Here is a 15,549-nt window from a genome sequence, read left to right on the forward strand (position 1 = left end):
TTCACAATAAAAGTTTAATAACTAGTCCCATCTTCTACATGAAGTCTTTCCTAATCTCCTAGCATCTATTTTTATATAGAGGCATCTTGCTCCCCCAGTAAAAGAGAACCTCTTCAAAGCTGAGACTTTGCATCTCCAGCACATGAACAGTAACTTAATAAACCTATTAGTCAAATTGGAAAAGAATACACACCTGCTGATTCCACTGGTACCACGTGTAACTTAATCATGCTACCTATGTAGGTTGGGAGTGTTTCTACAAAATTCAACACCTGGAAATTCTTGTCCTTAGCAAATGTCAGGAAGTCATCATGAAGTTCTTTAAGTGCAGGACAATCTGTAGCAACATTCAAGAAAAAGGGAATATTATGCTTGCATACTTAATCTCACATTCAAAAAAGACCACTTACCTTTTAAAATTTAACTAGAAGTATATATTTGATGTTTACTTGGGAAATTAATAGCAAATTATATAAAATAATGAACATGATGCTTCTCTTTTGTTCTGGAAGGCCATGACATCAGTGAGGCGATGCCATGACAAGAACATGAATTAGATTTGCATGAGAGGGGCTGTGCTATGTACCAAACCTCACTTTCTCCTTTAGAGCCACCTGGGTCCAGATATGAATCAGAACAACTGAAAAAGGCCCTGGATGCTAGGCAAACAGAGTTAAGTGATTTGCCCAAGGTCCCACAGTTGTAAGTGTCAAATGTCTGAGGCTGGATTTGAACTCCTTATTCTCCTGATTCCATGGTCAGTGCTCTATCCACTATGCCACCTAGCTACTCTAGGTAGCAAAAACACAGAAAACAGAATAAACAGAATATACCAATATTTTTTAATACTATCTAAGAAACACAGAAGAAAAAAAACGGAAATACTGATGCAAATAAGATATTAGTCTAAAAGTTTTTTCTCTAACAATTTGAAGTTTATTTTTATTTCAAATCAAAAAGTCACATTTCTCAATATATATTACCCAGCAGAAAAATATAGAAAGGGAAATTTCATTTGAAATAACAGCAAACAATATAAAATACTTGAGAGCTTATCTGCCAAGACAAACCCCAGAAACTACATGAACACAAGTACAAGATGAAGATTCACACAAATAAAGACAGAGCTAAAGAACTGGAGAAATATTATCTGCACTTGGATAGCGAGTCAATAAAATAAAAATGACAATTCTACCTAAACTTATTTAATTATTCAGTGCTGTGCCAATCAAACTATCTAAGAATTATTTTGTAGATCCAGAATATCAAGTGAATCAAGGAAAGAAATGTGAAGGATGATAGCTTAGCAATACAGATCTCTATATTACAGTGCAGTAATCATCAAAACAATCTGACACTGGCTAAGCCATAAGAGTGATGGATCAATAAACAGATCAGTACACAAAATATGGTAGTAAATGACCAAAGTAATGTAGAGTTTGATAAATATCCTAATTCAAACTCACTGTTTGGAAAAATAATTGCTGGGAAAAATAGAAAACAATTTATAATAAATTAGGTATAGACCAACATTTCACACAGAACTCATATTAAAATAAGGCCAAAATGGGCATATGATTTAAGCACAAAAGATGATATCAAAAGCAAATTAGGGGACCATGGAAAATTTTACCTGTCAGATCTATGCCTAAGGAGAAAAGTTTATGGATCAAACAAGAAAGAAAGAAGAATATGGGAAGTATAATGGATAATTTTGATTATGTGAATTTTTTTATACAAACAAAACCAATGTAGTCAAAATTAGAAGAGAAATGGTAATGGATTTTTACATTAAGCTTCTCTAATAAAGGTTTCATTTTTCAAATATAAAGGGGACTGAATCAAATTTATAAAAGAGCTATATCCAAGTTGACAAATGGTTAAGGGATTATGAAGATGGTTTTCAGAAGAAATCAAAACTATCAATCATATGAAAAAAATGCTCTAAATCAATACTGATTGGAGAAATGCAATTTAAAACAAGTGGGATATAACCTCACATCTATCTGGTTGGCTAATATGGTTGGTTGGTTGGTTCTTGTCCTTCATTATCAAAAATGACATCACCAGGTTAAAGTGAAGATACAATGTGTCAGACTGGGACTGATCAGATCAATACCAGCTCAGAATGCTCCTAGCACAGGTCTGGCACAAATGTGAACACCTAGGATGATTATAAACTTACGTATCTCAATTTTCCTTTGCGCTGCTTCCACTCTGCCTTGCTTATAAAGCATAGCTCAAGGGCATGCCATGCTGAGTAGTCCTGTGCTGGGGTCCCCCAAGCTGTACAATCAGTTCTAAAGTTCTTAAGAGAGACCATCTCCTCCTGCCAGGTGGTCCTCGGAATCTTCCTAAGACAATTTAAATGGAAGCAACTCTGACGGTGTCAGATTGTCCAGATTTCACAGGTGTATAGCAATGAGGTCAGCACAACGGCTCTGTAGACCTGCAGTTTGTAAGTCAGGCTAATAACTCTTCTCTTCCACATTTTCTTTCAGAGTCTCCCAAATACTGAGCTAGCTTTGGCAACGTGAGTGTCAACCTCATTGTCAATGTGTACTTTCCTAGAAAGGATAATGCCACGGTAAGTAAACTTGTTCACAGTGCTCAAAACTACTCCATTTTCTGTAATCAGTGGTTCCACACATGGATAGTGGTGTGGGCTGGTGGAGTACCTGTGTTGATTTGGTGTTAATTGTTAGGCCAAAATTAGCACAAGCAGCAGAGAATCGATCCATACTTTGATGCATCTCAGCTTCAGAGGCTCCAATGAGGTACAATCATCTGAAAAAAGAAGATCAGGCACAAACACTCCTCCACTTTGGTCGTGGCTTGGAGCCTTTTCAAGTTGAAGAATCTGCCATCAGTGCGGTAGCTGATCTTTTTTTTCTTTTTTTTTTTAATTTACTTTTTATTCTCATTTTGTACAAATGTTTTTCTTTACATTAATAAAATATACTTGTTTACAAGTAAACAAAATACCCCTCCCCCCATGAATATAGATAGACTTGCTTGGGCAAAAAAGTAAAGGGGGGGAGAAAAAAAATTAAAATTAAAAAAAATAATAGTAATAATTGTAGGTATGGCCAGGTGGTGCAATGGACGAAGCACCAGCCCTGGAGCCACGAGCACCCGAGTCCATATCCAGCCTCGTAAACCCAATAATCACCCAGCCATGTGACATGCAAGCCACCCGATCCCCACTGCCCTGCAAAAACCAAAAAAGAAAAAAGAAAGAAAAAAAAGACCCAAAATAAAATAAAATAGTAATAATAGTAGGGGTGGCTGGGTGGCAGACAGAGCATTGGCCCTTGAGCCAGGAGCACCTGGGTCCAAATACAGCCCCAGACACCCAATGATCACCCTGCTATGCGGCCCCAGGCAGGCCACCCAGCCCCACTTGCCCTGCACCCTCCCCCAAATAATAATAACAAAAAATGTGTTTCAGTCTTTGTTCCAACACCATCAACTCTGTCGTGAGTAGATCACATTCTTTATGATAAGTCCATCACAAAAGTTACTTCCATATTTTTCCACCATTGCCATTGCTGATCACAACTCCCTCCTTTCTTATTTCTCCACTACCATGTACTATATTTTCTCTCTCCTTTCACTCTGACTCTGCTGTAGGGTCGCTGAGTGGCGCAGCAGACAGATCCCTGGTCCTGGGGCCAAGAAGCCCTGAGCCCCCATACCACCCCTTAGGCCCAGAGCCCCATGGTCCTGAGTAGGCCATCCAGACCCTTGCAAGAAGTAAAAAAAAGAAAATGTGTTATATCTGACCACTGTCCCCCCATGGTCCATCCTCTCCTCCTTTATTCACATCCCCACCCCTTCCCCCTGCTCCCCCCCTCCTTCTTACTCCAGTTGTCTATACCCCATTGAGTATATGTGCTGTTTCCTCTCCTAGCCATCTCTGATGAGAGCAAAGGTTACCTCATTGCCCCTTGCCTCCCCCCTTCCATATCATTGCAATAGCTCATTGTAATAAAAAAAAAATCTTATTATGTGAAATAGCTTGGACTATTCCCCCTCTCCTTTTTCTTTCTCCCATTTCATTTCCCTTTTTTTCTTATTGACTCCATTTTTACACCATATTTTATCTTCGACTTCAGCTTTCTCCTGTGCTTCAACTATAAAAGCTCCCTCTACTTGCTCTATTAACTGAGAAGGTTCATATGAGTATTATCAGTGTCATTTTTCTATACATGCAGTTCATCTTCATTAAGTCCCTCATATTTCCCCCCTCTCCTCCAATCTCCATGCTTCACCTGAGTCCTGTATCTGAAGATCAAACCTTCTGTTCAGCTCTGGCCATTCCAAAAGGAACATTTGAAATTCCCCTGGTTCATTGAAAGTCCATATTTTTCCCTCGAAGAGGACATTCAGCCTTGCTGGGTAGTTCATTCTTGGCTGTATTCTAAGCTCTTTTGCCTTCTGGTATATTATATTCCAAGCCCTACGAGCTTCCAATGTAGTTGCTGCTAAGTCCTGTGTGATCCTGACTGCAGCTCCAAGATATTTGAACTGTGTGTCCTTCTGGCTACCTGTAAAGTTTTCTCTTTGACTTGGGAGTTCTGGAACTTGGCTATAATATTCCTGGGGGTTGGTTTTTTGGGATCTCTTTCTCTAGGGGATCGGTGGATTCTCTCCATTTCTATTTTGCCCTCTGCTTCTAGAATCTCAGGGCAATTTTCCTGTAGTAATTCTTTGAAAATGATGTCAAGGCTCTTTTCCTGATCATGACTTTCAGGTATTCCAATAATTTTCAAATTATCTTTCCTAAGTCTGTTTTCCATATCAGTTGTTTTTTCAATGAGATATTTCACATTTTCTTCTAATTTTTCATTTTTTTGGTTTTGAAGTATTGATTCCTGATTTCTGGTAAATTCATCAATCTCCCTGAATTCTATTCTTTGTCTGAAGGATTTATTCTCCTCAGAGAGTTTTCTTATCTCTTTTTCCATCTGGCCAATTTTGCTTTTTAAAGCATTCTTCTCCTCAATAACTTTTTGAACTGTTTTATCCATTTGACCTAAGCTGGTTTTTAGCATGCTATTTTCTTCAGCATTTTTTTGGATTTCCTTGACTAAGCTGCTGACTTCATTTTCATGTTTTTCCTGCATCTCTCTCCTTTCTTTTCCCAGTTTTTCTTCCAACTCCCTCATTTGATTTTCAAAGTCTTTTTTGAGCTCTATCATAGCCTGAGCCCAATTTCTGTTTTTTCTTGGAGTCTTCAGATGCAGGAGCTTGTGCTGCCTCATCTTCAGACTGAGTATTTTGATCCTTCTTGGGCTCAGTTGCAAAATATTTCTCAATGGTCTTCCTCTTGTTTCTTTGTTCATTTTCCCAGCCTAAGCCTGTTTTTGGGGGGTGCTTCCTGAGCTTTTGGGACACTCCCACAAGGGTCTCAGTGTGTGAGGTTCTGTCCTCCCTCCTGGTCTGTGAATGACCATAAGCGCCCCCCCCCTGCGATGGGGCTGAGGTGGGGGGGGACCTGCTGTTCTATGGGGGGGGTCCTAGACTGCGATCAGGATCTGAATGTGGTCAGAGCCCCAGAGTCCTGTTCCAGGGGCAGAGGACAGAACTCTGCAGTCTCTCTTCACTCCCCTCCCTCAGCTCAATGGGCTCATGCCCTGGGGGCTCATGCTTATGGGCTCCACCTGCTTCTGTTTCCAGGTCTAGGCTGCTGAAAGACCAGGCTGCTGGCTGTGTGCCCTGAGGGCTGGGCTCCACATGCTTGCTCTGGCAGAGGTCCCCCACTTTGTGCCTTTGTGCCGGTGCTCCCCGGGGTGCAGCTCAGGAGACTCCCCCGCTGCTGTGAGCTGAGGCTCCCAGTGCCCTGGGGCTGCCTCTGGGAGGCTGAAGTTCTTTGGCTCTGGCGGGCCGCCCCTCCGGCCGTGGGGAGCAGAGCCTTTCTGCTCTTTTCCAGGTTACCTTGAGTAGGAGAACTGCCTCACTGGGTCCCTTTGTGGGTTCTGTCTCTGGAAAGTTTAGTTAGAATCCTTAGTTTATGAGTTTTTATCAGAGAGCTCCTAAGACTGGATCCCTTCATGTCGCTATCTTGGCTCCACCCACCGCGGTAGCTGATTTTGATGCCATGTTCATCCTCAGTGCAGGCATTTGATAACATAGTTGAAAACATTCTGCTCAAAAGCATGAGAGCAAGGACACCTTTTTGTCATTCCATTGGTGACTGGAAAATCATGAGAGCTAACATGAACAAAATGGAAAATGACAAATACTGGAAAAGATGTGGAAAAATGGAGATGCTAATGAACTGTTGTTGGAGTTGTGAACTAGTCCAACCATTCTGGAGAATAACTTGAAACTAATTCCAAATGGCTAAAAAACAGTCCATATCCTTTGACCCAGCAATGACATTACTAGTCTTTAACTCAAAGTGAGCAAAGAAAAAGGAAAAGGATAGGAAAGAGATGTCTATCCATTAAGGAAAGGCTAAAGAAGTTGTGGTAAAAGATGGTGATGGAACACTCTTGAGCTACAAGAAATGACCAGCAGAATGGTTTCAGGAAAACCTATATGAACAGTTTTAGATGAAGTGAACAGAACCAGGAGACCATTGTGCATAGTAATATAAACACTGCAATGATGATTCACAGAAAAACTTAGCCATTTTGATTCAAGACAATTCCAAAGGATTCATGATGAAAAATACTATCCACCTCCAAGAGAGAGAATTAATGAACCCTAACTGCAAATTGAAGTATAATTTCTTCACTTATTTTTCTCATTTTTTGGTAACATGGTTAATATGGAAATGCTTTGCATGATTTCATATGCATAATTGATATGATACTGGTTGCTTTCTCAATAGGTAAGGAATTGCTAAATGAGAAAAATCTGGAACTGAAAAAACCTAAAAAAAAGGAATATTAAAAATAAACAATAAATTTTTAAAAATAAAAAGCAAAAAGAAATCAAAAAGTCAAAGCAAAAAACAATGAACTTTAAACTCAATAACTTTTAAATAAAAAAAAGTAAATGAGTTTCAAATCATTAGTGATGGCTGTCTGAGATCACAACCCAGTTGAACTTCTTACGCATGAAACTTATGGAACTGCCACTATATCCTCTCCAGCTTTTCTGTGATAGAAAAGGACTATGCTCTCCCAACGATGGATGAAGGAAAAGATTAAGGTCAGACTGGAATTTTTTCTATCCAACTTATTATTTTTTTTAATTTTGAAGTTTTTATTTATTTTGAGTTTTACAATTTTCCCCTAAACTTACTTCCCCCCCACCCCCACAAAAGAAAATTGTATACCATGGAAACACTGTAAAGAGTAGCCAATGATCCCAAGTGAATGTAATGAGAGAGAAATTATATCCTCAAGGAAAAAAACATAAAGTATAAGAGACAGCAAGATCAGACAATAAGATGTCATTTTCCCCCCCTTAAAGGTAATAGGCCTTGATCTTTGTTCAAACTCCACAGTTGTTTCTCTGGATATAGATGGTATTCTCCAATGCAGACAGCCCCAAACTGTCCCTGATTGTTGCACTGATGGAATGATTGAGTCCAACACGGCCATCCTGCTGTTAGGGTATACAATGTTTTTCTGGTTCTGCTCATCTCACTCAACATCAGTTCATGCAAATCCCTCCAGGCTTCCCTGAAATCCCATCCCTCCTAGTTTCTAATAGAACAATAGTGTTCCATAACATACATATACCACAGTTTGCTAAGCCATTCCACAATTGAAGGACATTTACTTGATTTCCAATTCTTTGCTACCACAAACAGGGCTGCTATGAATATTTTTGCACAAGTTACGTTTTTACCCTTTTTCATCATCTCCTCAGGGTACAGACCCAGTAGTGGTATTGCTGGATCAAAGGGTATGCACATTTTTGTTGCCCTTTGGGCATAGTTTGAAATTGCTTTCCAGAAAGATTATATATCTCTGATTGTTACAATGATAGAACGAGCAAGTTCATCAAGGTTGATCATCACCCCCATGTTGCTGTTAGGGGGTGCAGTTTTTTCTGATTCTGCTCATCTCACTCAGTATCAGTTCATGCAAATCCCTCCAGGTTTCCCTGACTTTCTATCTCTCCTGTTTTCTAATAGAATAATAGTGTTCCATGACATACATATACATGACATACAGTTTGTTAAGCCATTCCCCAATTGAAGGACATTTACTTAATTTCCATTTCTTTGCCACCACAAATAGGGCTGCTATGAATATTTTTGTCCAAGTGATGTTTTTATCCTTTTTCATAATCTCTTCAGGGTATAGACCCAGTAGTGGTATGGCTCAAAGGGTATGCACAATTTTGTTGCCCTTTGGGTGTAATTCCAAATAGCTGTCCAGAAAGGCTGGATGAGTTCACAGCTCCACCAACAATGTATTAGTGTCCCAGATTTCCCACATACCTTTCAACATTGATCATTGTCATTTCTGGTCATACTGGCCAGTCTGAGAGGTGTGAGGTGGTACCTTAGAGATGGTTTAATTTGCATTTCTCTAATAAGTAAGGACTTAGGAGCAGTTTTTCATATGACTATGGATCGCTTTGATTTCCTCAACTGTAAATTGCCTTTGCATATCCTTTGACCATTTGCCAATTGGGGAATGGATTGTTTTTTTGAAAAGTTAACTCAGTTCTCTATATATTTTAGAAATGAGTCCTTTTGTCATTAATACTAGTTGCAAAAATTGTTTCCCAATTTACTACGTTTCTTATGATCTTGGTTACAGTGGTTTTGTCCATGCTAAAGCTTTTTAATTTTATGTAATCAAAATTATGTAGTTTGTTTTAAATGATGTTCTCCATCTCGTCCTTGGTCATAAACTGCTTACCTTTCCATAGATCTGACAGGTATACTACTCCTTGATCTTTTAGTTTGTTTATAATTATGTTTTTTATGTCTAAATCCTGTATCCATTTTGATCTTATCTTGGTATAGGGTATAAGGTGTTGGTCTAATCCAAGTTTCTTCCATACTAACTTCCAATTTTCCAAGCAGTTTTTAATCGGTGAGAGTTTTTATCCCAATAGTTGGACTCTGGATTTATCAAACAGCAGATTATTATAATCTTTTCCTGCTATTGCACCTAGTCCATTCCACTGGTCCACCACTCTATTTCTTAGCCAATACCAGACAGTTTTGTTTTAAGGTTTTTGCAAGGCAATGGGGTTAAGTGGCTTGCCCAAGGCCACACAGCTAGGTAATTATTAAGTGTCTGAGGCCAGATTTGAACCCAGGTACTTCCTGACTCCAGGGCCAGTGCTTTATCCACTGCCACCTAGCCGCCCCAATAACAGACAGTTTTGATGATGGGTGCTTTATAATATACAATTTTAGATCTAGTAAGGCTAAGCCACCTTTTTTTTACTTTTTTTCATTGAATCCCCTGGAAATTCTTGACTTTTTATTTTTCCATATGAATTTACTTACAACTTTTTCTGACTCTTTAATTTTCTGGAATTTTCATTGGTAGAGCATTAAACAGGTAATTTAGTTATGATAGAATTATCATTTTTATATTAGCTCAACCTATCCATGAGCAGTTTATGTTTGCCCAGTTATTTAAATCTGATTTTATTTGTGTGAGAAGTGTTTTGTAATTGCTTTCAAAAAGTTTCTGAGTCTGCCTTGGAAGGTAGACTCTCAGGTATTTTAATTGTCTGAGGTTACTTTGAATGGGATTTCTCTTTCTAGCTCTTCCCACTGTATCTTGCTAGTCATATATAGAAAACTTGAGGATTTATGAGGGTTTATTTTATAACCTGCAACTTTGCTAAAATTGCTAATTGTTTCCAGTAGGTTTTTTTTGATGATTTCTTGAGATTCTCTAGGTATACTCACATCATCTGCAAAGAGTGAGGATTTTGTCTCTTCCTTCCCAATTCTAATTCCTTCAATTTCTTTTTCTTCTCTTATTGCTGACGCTAACATTTCTAATATGATATTGAATAGTAGTGGTGAAAACAGGCATGCTCATTTCACCCCTGATCTTATTGGGAATGCCTCTAGCCTCTCCCCATTGAATATAATGCTTGTTGATGGTTGCAGATAAATACTGTTTATTATCCTAAGGAAGAGTCCATTTATTTCTACACTCTCTAGTGTTTTTAGTAGGAAATGTTTGCTGTATTTTGTCAAAAGCTTTTTCAGTATCTATTGATATGATCATATAATTTCTGAAAGGTTTGTTGATATAATTAATTATAAATTATAAATTAAATTTTAAATTATAAATCCTACTTGCTCATAATGTATTATCCTAGTGATAACTTGTAATCATTTTGCTAAGATGTTATTGAACATTTTTTGTATCTATATTCATCAGGGAGATAGGTCTATAATTTTCTGTTTTAGGTATCAGCACCATATTGGTGTCATAGAAAGAGTTAGGCAGAGTTCTGTCTTCACCTATTTTCCCAAAGAGTTTATGTAGAATTGGAACCAATTGTTCTTTAAATGTTTGATAGAATTCACTATCAAATTCATCTGGCCTTGGAGATTTTTTCTTAGGGAGTTAAATAAGGGCTTGTTAAAATTTCTTTTTTCTGAGACAGGGTTATGTAGGTTTTAAATTTCCTCTTCATTTAATCTGGGCAACCTATATTTTTGTAAATATTCATACATTTCGCTTAGGTTGTCAAATTGTTGGCACAGAGTTGGGCAAAGTAATTCCTGAATTATGACTTTAATTTCCTCCTCATTGGTGGTGAGTTCACCTTTTTCATTTGTGATACTAGCAATTTGGTTTTTTTCTTTCTTTTTTTAAATCAAATTGACCAGAGGTTTATCAGTTTTAATGTGTTTTTCATAAAACCAACTCTTACTTTTGATTTTATTAATTTCTCCTTTAATTTTTAGAATATCTAATTTGGTTTTTTTGTGTCATGTACTGCAGGAAAAAAAAAGTATATTCCTTTCTATCCATTCAATTTCCTCCATAAGTCTATCATATTTAGGTTTTCTAACAATCTGTTTACCTCCTTAACTTCCTTCTTGTTTATTTTATGATTAGATTTATCTAAATCTGCGAGTAGACGGTTTTGCTGTCTATGGCTTTCTGTAGCTCTTTCAACTACTCTAAAAATATGGATGCCATCCCATTGGGTGCATGCATATTTAGTATTGAAATTACTTTATTGTCTATGGTACCTTTTAGGAGGATATAGTTTCCTTCCTTATCTCTTTTAATGCTATCTATTTTTGCAGCTTCTTTGTCTGAGATAAGGATTGCTACCCTTGCTATTTTTACTTCAACTGAAGCAAAATATATTTTGCTCCAACCTTTTACCTTTGCTCTATATGTATCTCTCTGCTATAAATGAGTTTCTTGTAAGCAGCATATTGTAGGATTCTGGTTTTTAATCCACTCAGCTATTCGCTTACGTTTTAAGGGAGATTTCATCCCGTTCACATTCAAAGTTATAATTACTAACTCTTTATTGCCCTCCATGCTATCTTCCCTCTGTTTGTATTTTTCCCCTTTTCCCCCTTTATCATATTCCCCAGTGTTTTGTTTCTGAATGCTACCACCTTCAGTGTGTTTACCCTCCCATATCCATCCCCTCCCCTTTCTTTCCCCTTTCCCTTTTCCCCTTCTTCCTTCCCTTCCTTCTGTTAGTTCCCCTTTTTCTCTCCCCTTTCCCATCTCCCCTCTCCTTTTCCTCTTTTAATACTTGAAAGGTAAGATAGGTTTCTTAACTCAGTGTGTATGAGTTTACTTTATTTAAGCCAAGTCTGATAAGAGGAAGATTCAGGTGGTTCTTACCTCCTCCCTTTTCCCCCCTCTATTACAAAAGGTCTTTTGTACCTCTTAATGTAATGAGATTTACCCCATTCCATCCTCCTGTCTCCTTACTGTCCCCCTTTTTAAGCAGGCATTGTTTTAAAATCATTCTATCTAAATCACAGAAAGGTTTTCACTTCTGGCTAAATATATTCTCTCTAATTGAGTTACAATTCTTGAGAGTTATTAGAGTCTTTCTCCCACGTAGGGATATAGCCAGTTTCATCCCCCTGGGTAGCAGTCTCATGGATAAATCATGAGTGTCCATCATTTCTGGCTAAGTATATTCTCTCTGATAGAGTTACAATTCTTAAGAATTATGAGATTCTTTTTCCCATGCTAGGATATAGCCATTTTAATCTTATTGAATAGCAGTTTTTTTCTTTACCACCCCCCTTTTTTTTACCTTTTCATGTGTCTCTTGAACCTCCTGTTTGATGTATGAGTTTTCTATTTAGTTCTAGTTTTTTCATCAGGAATTGTTGGAAGTCTTCCATTTCATTAAATGTCCATCTTTTTTCCCTGGAAGAGAAGGCTCAATTTTGCCAGACAGTGGATTCTTGGATGCATTTAAAACTCCCTTGCTCTTCAGATATTGCATTCCAGGTCCTTCAATCCCTTAATGCTGATGCAGCTAGATCCTGTGTAATCCTTACTGTGGTTTCTTGGTATTTAAACTGTTTCTTTCTGGCTTCAGGATTTTCTCTTTTATCTGATAGTTCTGGAATTTGGCCACAACATTCCTTGATGTTTTCATCTTAGGATCTCTTCCTGGAGGGGATTTATGTATTCTTTCACTAACTAATTTGCCCTCTGGTTCCATGATATCAGGGCAATTTTCCATCACTAAAACCTGTAATATTGAGTCTAGGCTTTTTTCTTTTCAGGTTGTCCCTCCTTGATCTATTGTCGAGGTCAGTGGTTTTTTATGAGGTATTTTAAATTTTCTTCTAATTTTTTGGTTTTGTTCAACAGGCTCTTGCTGTCTCATGAAGTTATTAGTTTCCACAGACTCCATCCTTTTTTTTTAAGAGAAGAATTTTCATTTACTTTTGCAACTCCTTTTCCAATCGGTCAATTCTATTTTGGAAAGAGCTTTCCATTTGACCAATTGTGGTTTTGAGAGAATTATTTTCTTTTTGAATTTGCCCATTTAGGGATCTGAGAGAATTATTCTCATTTTGTATTTGTCCAATTGAGGATCTGAGAGAATTATTATCATTTTGTTTTTGTCCACTTGTATTTTCCAATGATTTGTTTTCTGGTTGCAAGGTGTTAATCTTTTCTTAGGTTTCTTTTCCCAAATTTTCCAATTGTTTTTAAATTCTTTCCTTTCCTTTTTTTTTCAAGGAAGTCTTTCTGTGCTGGAGACCAGATCATAGTCTCCTCAGACATTCTAGGTCCATCTGAGTTAGGGTCTTTTCCTTACAAGAAATTTTCTATGGCCCCTCCTTTCCTCTGGCCTTTCTTCATTTTACTAAGACCCTGATATGCTGGTTCACAGAGGTTTGGTGTTGGGATCCCTAGAGGCTTTACTCCCTGAGTGTAATTTCTCCAGCTGGCCAGCAGGGGTGCTAGAGGTTTGTGTCACTGAGTGTAATATCTCCATCTGGCCATTAGGGGGTGCTGGCTGCTTTCTCTGGAGTGTCTGTGACCTTGATTGAGGCCCTCTCCCTTGGCCTGGAGGGAGTGATTGAAGCTGTTAAATACTTTTGCCTTTGATCAATAGTGTGCTCTACCCTGGGGTGAGGTGATCAATCTCGGCATTGTCAGCTGAGGTGGTTCTGGAGGTGTGGACTCCAAGTTCCTCCTGAGCAGAGGAGCCCAGGGGTGATGTCTGCAACTCTCCTACACCAGAACTCTCCCTCTAGCCCTGCTGGCAAGTTCCCGAGGGTCAGCACCAACACCAATGCCTCTGTTCCCTAGTTGATCCAAGCCCCCACAGTTGACCAGGCTCTAGCACCACTGCTGATCAGACTAATCCAGGCTCCCAAGCTCTCCCCAGTCTGTGCCCTGGAAAAGTCTGCCCTCTATGCCCCAGAATCACCCACGACTGCGGAAGACAGATCCTGAGGTAGATGTTCTTTCTGCTGGCTTTTCTTTCTGGGTTTTGTTGATTGGACTTCTATTAAGAGGTTTGTTTCATATCATATATGGGGGAAGATCAGGAGATTTTAGAACTGTACCTGTCTTCTCTCCGCCATCTTGGCTGAAAGTCTTGTCCAACTTATTAATAAACTACAGTGCTAGAGGAAAGAATGATTTACTGAGAAAATTTTTTTCAAATCATGTATTATTCATTCACACTAATGCATACAAATAAATATTTGATCCCAAGTAGAACTGACATCTCTACCCTGATTTTGCTAAAGTTTGAGTTTGATGAAATTACCCCTTTACTCCTCCAATGGTTTTGTAACTTCTTTAGATAAAAGCATCTTTTGGGAAATTATAATGTGGGCCCTTTCTACCTTTCCTTGAGATAGAGTGCTCCTAGACAGTCCTCTCCTCCCCAGCCTCCACAACGCAGCCATAGTGCCCTAATGACTACTCCTGGTAGCTCGGCATCTGCTTTATTTAAATTTCAGTTCTTCCTAGTCCCCTTCAGCCACTAATGCTTCCCTTCTAGGATTATTCTTCACTGACTTTGTACATTTCTTATATGTACAAATATATATGTATATGCTGTTTCCACTTTTAAACTGTAAACTCCTTAAGAATAGGGACTGTTTTGCTTTTGCCTTTGAATTTCCCAAGCTCGGCATATTATCGGATACACAGTAAACATTTACCAAATGCTTTCTGATTCACTGATACAATTAGCAACATCTAGTTTCTTTTCAAATAATGTTTCAACATAAATTTAATACCTCAAAATTAAGACTAAAATACAAGGTTTCCTAAAAACAAAATGATGCTTGAACACCTTGGGAAACAGATTTTAGCTATTCTAAATGTGTTCTTCCCTTTGAGAAGAAAATTGACTTCATTTTCTTTTCATAATCTCAAGAATTTATATACCTCTTTTCCAATATGAATAAAATGCCAACTGAATGGGAAATAAGCTAAGCAGGTTATGGTACCATGAAGGTAACAGAATTTAAGAGTGCTAAATGAAACTATGATTTTGGTGAAGGCAGGGAAGATTTATATGAAATGCCTTAAAAGAGAATTATGGAGTACCAATAACAATTACAATAATGTATTTGGGGAAAAAAACAGTAAAACAACTGAAACTAAAAATGTAAAATGATAATGGTCAAGACTGACTCCAAAGGAGAGATATTAGAAGGCATTTCCTTAGTGAAGTCAAGAAGATATAAAGCCAAGCCAACCCCTTTACAACAGATCTAGAAAATGCATTGTGTATAATTGAAAAACAAAATATTTATGTAAATTTTTAAAGAAGAAGAGTTTAGGAGGAAATAATTAGAAAGGAAACTGACAATCCTTGGGGGCAGCTAGGTGGTGCAGTGAATAGAGCACTGGCCTTGGAGTCAGGAGTACCTGGGTTCAAATCCAACCTCAGACACTTGATAATTACCTAGCTGTGTGGCCTTGGGAAAGCCACTTAACCCCATTTGCCTTGAAAAAAATCTAAAAAAAAAAAAGTAAATTGACAACCTGGAATAAGGGGCATCAAATTTTACCAAAGTAACATACTACTGCATAATTAGAATGGACCAAATAGAAGATAACCAAACAACTCCATTAGATAAGAAATAGTCAAGACTATTGGGAAATAGTCAAGACTATTGGGAAA

At 38.0% G+C, this 15,549-nt stretch overlaps 1 protein-coding gene across 3 annotated transcripts in view; it reads right to left on the reverse strand.

Annotated features, from left to right (window-relative positions):
• The window catches only part of SERAC1 (serine active site containing 1), a 96,793-nt gene that overhangs the window by 5,078 nt on the left and 76,166 nt on the right, over positions 1 to 15,549 (reverse strand). For all 3 annotated transcript variants that reach the window (XM_074187924.1, XM_074187925.1, XM_074187926.1), the window contains one exon: positions 194 to 337. In XM_074187924.1, the coding sequence (XP_074044025.1) occupies positions 194 to 337 (144 nt within the window). The remainder of the gene's footprint in view (positions 1 to 193; positions 338 to 15,549) is intronic.

This window comes from Macrotis lagotis, chromosome 5 (assembly GCF_037893015.1).
Source record: "Macrotis lagotis isolate mMagLag1 chromosome 5, bilby.v1.9.chrom.fasta, whole genome shotgun sequence".
NCBI classification, from domain to species: Eukaryota; Metazoa; Chordata; class Mammalia; order Peramelemorphia; family Peramelidae; genus Macrotis; species Macrotis lagotis.